Source organism: Eubalaena glacialis, chromosome 8, assembly GCF_028564815.1.
Source record: "Eubalaena glacialis isolate mEubGla1 chromosome 8, mEubGla1.1.hap2.+ XY, whole genome shotgun sequence".
Classification (NCBI taxonomy): Eukaryota; Metazoa; Chordata; class Mammalia; order Artiodactyla; family Balaenidae; genus Eubalaena; species Eubalaena glacialis.
Genome location: NC_083723.1, coordinates 95,761,816 through 95,771,224, shown reverse-complemented (window position 1 = coordinate 95,771,224; position 9,409 = coordinate 95,761,816). Strand labels below are relative to the sequence as shown.

The 9,409-nt window shown below is 42.4% G+C and overlaps 1 protein-coding gene across 2 annotated transcripts in view; it reads right to left on the bottom strand.

Annotated features, from left to right (window-relative positions):
* Nucleotides 1-8,678: 8,678 nt before the first annotated feature.
* Nucleotides 8,679-9,409, bottom strand: part of ST7 (suppression of tumorigenicity 7) — a 260,059-nt gene continuing 259,328 nt past the window's right edge. For both annotated transcript variants that reach the window (XM_061197969.1, XM_061197971.1), the window contains one exon: nucleotides 8,679-8,959. In XM_061197969.1, the coding sequence (XP_061053952.1) occupies nucleotides 8,864-8,959 (96 nt within the window). In that variant the 3' untranslated portion in view covers nucleotides 8,679-8,863. The remainder of the gene's footprint in view (nucleotides 8,960-9,409) is intronic.

Below are 9,409 nucleotides of genomic sequence, written 5' to 3'. Positions count from 1 at the left end.
ACATTCATGGCCAGCACCAAGGGGACTCAGGAGGGGACACGGAGCACCTGATGCCAGTTAGGGAGCATGGCAGGGGTTCGCAGCTGCACCAGCCTGCATTCCCCCCGAATTCTGTCCAGTGGGTCCCAACCTGGTCAGTATGGATGGAATGCCCAGAGGACCACATGCCTTGTTTGTGGAATCCTTCTGATTCAGGACTGATCTTGTCCAGTGTTTTTCAAAGTGAATATGGTGAGATGTGTAGAAGTATTCTTCATGAAAGAGGATGGTGACCTATGATCTCATGAGGAGAAGTGCTGGGTTAAACAGATTTCTTTTTCATGGGACTTCTCAGGGCTTATGACATTGTGAGTTTCCAAGAGAACGGTAACTGTCGTGATGTGTTCCAAAAAAGCATTTCACCAGACTTAAGGCTTCTCAAAACCCACGGTGGGAAACAGTGGTCTGTGCTCGTTACAGGGTTTCCTCTTCCTGTTTCAAGTCCACACACGGTATTCTGCTTGTTTTTAGGCTCATATCATCCACTCTGGGAACATTTGTTCCCTGACTCCCATCACACCACACATGGCTGGAATGTGAAGAAAAACATGAAGCCCACCTTGTCTTTGGAGATCTGCTCAGCGTCTGCTTCTTTCTGGCGTGTTTGAGAGGCAGTGTTCCCCAGTGCACTTTTCCCCTGGGCCTAAAGGTCAGCTGATGAGTACTCTGCCTCGAGCTGGAGAGACCAGGTGGCAGGCAGTCAGAGGCAGGTGAGCAAGCACGCTGTGGCCACACAGCACCAAGGCCAGCGGCCCAGTGCTCAGGCTCAAACCCAGCTCCTCGATTCAGCAGCTTCTCAGTGGGAGGACACTGGCACCCACCTCACACAGCGGCTTGGAGAACCCAAAGACGCCCTGCACATCAAGGACCCGGCGTGGTATCTGACATACCATAAACACGAACAATGATCATTCAGGGAACACGGGGTGAGAAGACAGAACACATCCCAAAGAAAACGATAAGTGGGCAAAGTTTTTGCAAAAGCTCCTCATTAAGCTGCTGTTCTAAGAATGGAATAAATACATTTTATTTCATTTCATTTTTTCCTGGAGTTCTATACAAGGAGGCTCACTTCTTATTTAGCATCACTCTCTCCTCTACCCTGTCTGTCCTACCTTCCTGCCAACATTTATTGAGCTTTTATATTCTAGAATATAGAAGAGCCAGTTCCAGATCCTGAGGGTGTGAAGACAAACGCCATAATGTAGAACTTGAGTTCCCTGTGGTCCAGTGGGTGAGACAGGCAAGTAAATGTACAAATAATGCCGTGTGATAAATGCTGCAGTTCAAGGTGCAGTGGGGAGAGCATGATTCTGTCCCCAGCAACAGTAGGTCCTCAATACATTTTAACTACTTAAAGGACTGAGACAACAAATGAATCTAATTTATACTGGATGTGAAGGTTGTCTTTGATTTGAGGGGCAGACTATCTTTCAGATGTTAATTCATATTTTCTCCCTGCATTCTCCCTTCTGTCATTTCAAGCAGGAGTCCAGATTTTGTAGTTCTTTGCCCCAGAAAACTATCAGGAAATCAGCTGAAACTGCCCTGTGTTTGGCAGGACGTGCTGCCCCTGCAGAGACTGTTCTGGGTGACCTGACGGACAGTGGGGAAGCTGAGAGGCACCAAGGGGTGGCCTGTGGGCCTGCACGCAGCACCCAGACCTCAGAAAGGGGGCAGTGAGGCTCGTGTGGGGAGCCTGAAGTGGGGAGGGGCGTCAGGTCCTACAGCCCGTGTGCACGGAAGCCAAGAGCCCCCAGACTTCAGGGACATACTTGCATTCCCTCTAAAATTGTAACCGACTGCCCCCTCCCTGGACAAACACAGACCCACTTTGAAGTTTGCTTGCCTTTTGATGATGGTCAATTGAGGTGTTCGACTCCAGAGTTTTTCTTCCTAAGTTTTTCTTCCAAGTGTTTCTTAGCTTCAAGGCTGAAGATCCAAGGGACTATGAAATGGACTGGAGCTGGATGTAATAGGAGACAAGCTGGAGAAAGAGGGGAAGAGAACCTGCTTCCCTTCTGCTCTCTGCTCCTGCTGGAGAATCATACCTATTACTCTGAAGGAGACACATTTATCAGCTGCAGGTCTTCTGTCCCCTGTGCTCTCCAGAGCACGCCTGATAGAGGGCCAGCCCACCTCTGCTTGGACATTCCCATTTCAGTCAATGCCTGTTTGGCCTCAGCCATTCTTTTTTTTTTTTTTAAAGAGGTAGTTAATCAATATACAGTATAATTCAGAGCTCCCAACCCCATTCTATCATGCCCTTTCCCATATATCATGTTGTCATGCTGTTTTTTTTTTTTAATTAATTAATTAATTTATTTTTGGCTGTGTTGGGTCTTTGTTTCTGTGCTAGGGCTTTCTCTAGTTGCGGCAAGCGGGGGCCACTCTTCATCGCGGTGCGCGGGCCTCTCACTATCGCGGCCTCTCTTGTTGCGGAGCACAGGCTCCAGATGCACAGGCTCAGTAGTTGTGGCTCACGGGCCTAGTTGCTCCGCGGCATGTGGGATCTTCCCAGACCAGGGCTCGAACCCGTGTCCCCTGCATTGGCAGGCAGAGTCTCAACCACTGCGCCACCAGGGAAGCCCCCTCAGCCATTCTTGACCCTCAAAAGCCAGAACTTCAAGACTAGCTCCTTCAAGCCCCTGTCTAGCCCCTGTCACCTCCTTTTACATTTCAATTCCTGATACAGCCCGAGCTGTCACCATAGCAGAGCAAAAGCCAAATATGTGATGTGAACTTGTCTTTGCTTGGTGAAGAGCATGGCCATGGGGAGGGGAGAATAAGAACAATAGGAACAGTGGAAGCGACATAAACATGGTTTAGACATTTTAACATCACCCTGAAGGTTCACACTGAAGAAAGATGTAATTTTTTGAAAAAATGTTGGAAACAGGAATCAAAAGTTTACTTAGAAGTAGTACATGGGTGTGAGGTGTCAGGGTTTACTGTATTTGGGGGTAGGTGGTTGAACATCTTTGATGTTTTCATTAGATATTGCAAAGTAACATTAAAAATAGATCCCTTGAAGGCAGCAATGGAGAACCAATTATTAGAAAATGTCCCCAAAGTGATCCCTCCTGGATAAAAAGAAACTAAAACATAAATTTCTAGAAAAGAGTGGAGAACGCTTAATAGCAAAATCTATGGAACAAGAAAGCTACTTGTAGAGGAAAATTTATAGCCTTAAATACCTCTTTCTTAAAATAATATAAAAATGTACCAAGTACTCACCTAAGGGAATTAGGAAAATTATAGTTCTTATTAACAAGAGAAACCAGGAAGAAATAATAAAATACAAAACAAAAAGAATGCATCAGTAAATCCAAAACTTTAAGGTAAACTTTGTGAAGCTGATTAAAGAGGGAAAAAACAGAGAAAGATAGCAAAAATATACAAAATTAGGAATGAGAAAAGAGAAATTACCACAAATACAGGAGAGATTGAATATATAATATAAATGATATACTCATATAACTTTGTGGTAACACATTTGATGCCTAGAGAAAGCAGTAATTTCCTAGAAAACGTGCAATCAGCTAAACATAAGAAGTAGAGTATCTGCACAGACCAGTCACCATTGCAGATAGTAAAAAGGGGATCAAAGACCTACCATTAACAAAGCACTAAAATCAGATGTTTCATGTCTGAGTTTTAGCTAATCCTTGAAGAGCAGGTAATGTCAGTGTTTAATTATTCTGGGCCATATAAAAATACGGAAAGCTCCCCAATTCTTTTATAAAGAGAATGACTTTGCTACTGAAGTACTGACAAAAGAAGTTTAAAAAAAAATCAACCTTCCCATTTGGTCACATTGTGTTTTCTTGTATACACTGCTAGATCCAATCTGCTAGTATTTAATTTAGAATGTTTACATTTGTATTCCAACAAACACATGTAAGGTGAGGCTATGCGACACTTATGGTCCGGCTGGGAGGAAGTGTCTTTATAGAGGAAAGCCCATCAGAATGGATTTCGATGTCCCCTTATACAGAAATAAAAGCAGAAGGCAGAAATGCAACTTGGATTCCAGTTGCCATCTTATTAAGTCAGGAACTGTGGACCTTAGGCAAGAAATGTAAGAACTGTGTAAAATCGATCACCTTAAAAATTGCTCTTATGTACTAGTTGCTCTCGTTCTGCCTCTCCACAGATTTGCATAAAACCCTTAAAAAGACCTGAATGCTTGTCCTCAGGGGCAGCAAAGCAAGGCAGGTGCTGGGAAGACAGCACCCTCCCTGGCATCCCGGCCCAGGAAGGTCAGAATGGCAAGAGTGAGTCATGGTTGCTCTCAGGAGTTGAGCACAGCAGCTGAAGGGAGAGGCGGAAGAAAGGGATTAGCTCCTCTCCTGGACCGTGGACTCATTCTCTCCAACAGCACCTTATCCCCCCTTGTGTCTTCATTCTGTCACCACCTTTTCTCCACCTTCGCGGCTCCCATTCACTCCCTGTACCCGTCAAAGCCTCATTTCTGCCTCCCCTCTCCACAGAAATGCTCTAGTCCTCATTGTTAAATTCACAAATTGCTTTTAAATCCTTGTGTTACATTTCTTTGCTGCATTTCCTGCAACTGGGGTTTCCAACAACAACTCATGCTGGGCCATTTCCACTTAGCATTGCCTATGGGCTCTCGAACCTTTCATTTAAGACTTATCGCAATCTAGTCCAAACTCAGGTCGAAATCTTTTTCGACTTTGGTTTCTCCATCTGTTAAATCAAATAATTGTATTAAATAATTACTACTTTTTCTTCCATCTCCAAATTACAATTCTAAGGCTTCCCTGGTCCTTTTCTGCTGGAACCAATCTCTCTACTCTGAACATGAATAAAAGTTTATTTGTACCTATCACATACTGCATCGATTTGCTCAACAGATCATTTGAGCATCCACTCCAGGTCAAGAGTTGTGTTGGGGGACGAAGAGGTAAAGAGGCAAGCAAAGCAGACACAGCCCCTGCTCCCAAGAGCAGCACCACTAGATGTGGATATCGGGGTTCAACCTCTTCTGAGATAGTTTACTAAGAGCAACAGCCAACTGCATATGTCCCCCATGGCTTTGCACGAAGGAGGTAGAGAGAAAAGTTTGCCCAAAGCATGAAAAGCCCTTGTGCACCTAAACCTTACCTGCCTGCTTGACTCTGCTCTTGGATGAAGACCAGGAGGTGGCAGGAAGTCCAGCTGCGAAGGGGACGTGGTGTGGTGCTTTCCCGAACGCTGCCTATTGCAACGCTCATGGGGAAAGATTCAGGATTCTAAACAAAAGGGAAAATAAACCATGTAAAGGACAGTCCTTTTTTTTTTAAAGCACTAGATTGAGATTTTGAATAGAGGTACTTTTCACTTCAGATAGAGGAGTCAAGGTGATTTATCTTTCTCTTTTGCTTAAGTAAAAAGAGATGCTTGATCATGCACCATGATCAAGTGGGGTTTATCCCAGGAATGCAAGGATTCTTCAACATACGCAAATCAATCAATGTGATACACCATATTAACAAAAAGAAGGATAAAAACCACATGATCATCTCAACAGATGCAGAAAAAGCTTTCGACAAAATTCAACACCCATTTATGATAAAAACCTTCCAGAAAGTAGGCACAGACGGAACTTACGTCAACATAATAAAGGCCATATATGACAAACCCACAGCCAACATGGTTCTCAATGGTGAAAAACTGAAACCATTTCCATTAAGATCAGGAACAACACAAGGTTGCCCACTTTCACCACTATTATTCAACATAGTTTTGGAAGTTTTAGCCACAGCAATCAGAGAAGAAAAAGAAATAAAAGGAATCCAAATCGGAAAAGAAGAAGCTGTCACTGTTTGCAGATGACATGATACTATAGAGAATCCTAAATATGCTACCAGAAAACTACTAGAGCTAATCAATGAATTTGGTAAAGCAGCAGGATACAAAATTAATGCACAGAAATCTCTTGCATTCCTATACACTAATGATGAAAAATCTGAAAGAGAAATTAAGGAAACACTCCCATTTACCATTGCAACATAAAGAGTAAAATACCTAGGAATAAACCTACCTAAGGAGACAAAAGACCTGTATGCAGAAAACTATAAGACACTGATGAAAGAAATTAAAGATGATACAAACAGATGGAGAGATATACCATGTTCTTGGATTGGAAGAATCAACATTGTGAAAATGACTATACTACCCAAAGCAATCTACAGATTCAGTGCAATCCTTATCAAACTACCAATGGCATTTTTCACAGAATTAGAACAAAAAATTTCACAATTTGTATGGAAACACAAAAGACCCCGAATAGCCAAAGCAATCTTGAGAAAGAAAAACAGAGCTGGAGGAATCAGGCTCCCTGACTTCACACTATACTACAAAGCTACAGTAATCAAGACAGTATGGTACTGGCACAAAAACAGAAATATAGATCAATGAAACAGGATAGAAAGCCCAGAGATAAACCCACGCACATATGGTCACCTTATTTTTTATAAAGGAGGCAAGGTTATACAATGGAGAAAAGACAGCCTCTTCAATAAGTGGTGCTGGGACAACTGGACAGCTACATGTAAAAGAATGAAATTAGAACACTCCCTAACACCATATACAAAAATAAACTCAAAATGGATTAAAAACCTAAATGTAAGGCCAGACACTATCAAACTCTTAGAGGAAAACATAGGCAGAACACTCTATGACATACATCACAGCAAGATCCTTTTGGACCCACCTCCTAGAGAAATGGAAATAAAAACAAAAATAAACAAATGGGACCTAATGAAACTTAAAAGCTTTTGCACAGCAAAGGAAGCCATAAACAAGACGAAAAGACAACCCTCAGAATGGGAGAAAATATTTGCAAATGAAACAACTGACAAAGGATTAATCTCCAAAATAATATAAGCAGCTCATGCAGCTCAATATCAAAAAACCAAACAACCCAATCCAAAAATGGGCAGAAGACCTAAATAGACATTTCTCCAAAGAAGATATACAGATTGCCAACAAACACATGAAAGAATGCTCAACATCACTAATCATTAGAGAAATACAAATCAAAACTACAATTGGTATCACCTCACACTGGTCAAAATGGCCATCATCAAAAAATCTACAAACAATAAATGCCGGAGAGGGTGTGGAGAAAAGGGAACCCTCTTGCACTGTTGGTGGGAATGTAAATTGATACAGCCACTATGGAGAACAGTATGGAGGTTCCTTAAAAAACTAAAAATAGAACTACCATACGACCTAAGAATCCCATTACTGGGCATAGACCCTGAGAAAACCATAATTCAAAAAGAGTCATGTACCACGATGTTCATTGCAGCTCTATTTATAATAGCCAGGACATGGAAGCAACCTAAGTGTCCATCGACAGATGAATGGATAAAGAAGATGTGGCACATATATACAGTGGAATATTACTCAACCGTAAAAAGAAATGAAATTGGGTTATTTGTAGTGAGATGGATGGACCTACAGTCTGTCATACAGAGTGAAGTACGTCAGAAAGAGAAAAACAAATACCGTATGCTAACACATAATATATGGAATCTAAAAACAAAACAAAACAAAACAAAATGGTTATGAAAGAACCTAGGGACAGGACAGGAATAAAGATGCAGATGTAGAGAATGGACTTGAGGACACGGGGTGGGAGGAAGGGTAAGTTGGGACGAAGTGAGAGAGTGGCATGGACATATATGCACTACGAAATGTAAATTAGATAGCTAGTGGGAAGCAGCTGCATAGCACAGGGTGATCAGCTTGGTGTTTTGTGACCACCTAGATGGGTGGGATAGGGAGGGTGGGAAGGAGACGCAGGAGGGAGGAGATATGGGGTTATATGTATATGTATAGCTGATTCACTTTGTTATAAAGCAGAAACTAACACACCATTGTAAAGCAATTATACTCCAATAAAGATGTTAAAGGAAAAAAAAAAAGAGATGCTTGGCAGGTGTGACTCATGTAGAAGGCTTTCGAAGATGGTGAAGACAAACGACCACTTTGGTTCAGATCATGAAAACACTCAAAGAACGCTCACATGCAAGCCTCAGGAATGCAAACATGATAAAAAAAAAATGACCCTTATGAGAAAACATTTAAAAAATGGCAATGTTGAAAGTGGTCAGGTCCTACAATAGACTATTGGCTCTGTAGCTCTCATCAGAACTTTTCTTCTCACAACAAGTTTTCAGAAAGCAGAAGTAAAATGATTCCTAGAACCACAGTGCTGAGTTCTATTCCATGAGTAGAGTCTCTGAATTGGAACCACCTGGGATGGCACATACATTTCGTTTCATTCATGCTTCCTGTCATTCATGCTGGAAATTTCTTTTGTGCATTTAGCCTATGAGGACATACAGTTTGGGGCTGAAAAAGATGGCACTTTTTAGCCAAAGAGAGTCTGTTTTCTAAGCCACCAACCGTAGGGGTGCTGAGGGCCTGGTGAAAGGAGTTCCACTAGCATAGAAAACCACCGTGTGGCACTGAGCAGATTTGGGGCCTTAGTAAATTAAATGTAACCTGTAGGTTTATTTGGACACCAACAATTTTAGGGTTGGAAGACACAACTGGTTGTTGCAATACACAAAAGTTTATTTTTGACTTTTTTCTTTTCTGAAAGCAAAATATAATAGAACCGAACATCAATGAATTTTGTACAACAAAAACAGCTTTTAATATGGAACAGACAGTCCATGAAGGTTTTAAAATCTCGGAACGGCTTCCCTTCTTCAAAGTCATGCTTTCTTGCAGTCCACGAGGAGTTGGCACGAAGAGATGGTGGCAGCCCGCTGGGTGAGGTGAGTGGAAGAACGGGTGGGCTTCCCTAGATCCGAGTCAGCTGGTGCCATAGACTGGATGGGAGGATGCTTTCCACTTTCTCCATGACAAAGTTTAAGGGGGCAAACAAAGTGCTGAGGAACTGCGAACAAACCAGAAAAGCACAGAAGTCAGGAAAAATCTTGTTCAAGACTACAAAATGAACCTCTCCAACTCATGCTTGCATCTTAAGTCTCTGCATTATAAAAAGTTTCCAAAGGCTACGATTTCATATTTATGTTTGTAGGAAACATTGGTTGACGAACAAACCTACTTTCCAGCTTCTGCACCCGCCCCCCTGGCTCTGATGGATGAGGGGGAGAAGTGTTGGCTGACAGGCCCTTCACTCCTCTGACAGCTGCCCACAGTTGTGAGGCCTTCCAACCAGCCTTCAGGATCTGAGGGCTGCCCATGGAGATGACCAGTGCCATCAAAAGGGACTGACAGATGGGTGGCAAGTGAGCAGAAGAGTTAAAAAAATGGTGACAACTTCTCCACCTGCTTGCCTAGTTATAGAACTTTAAGTGGAAAAGGCAACAACAACAAAAAAAGT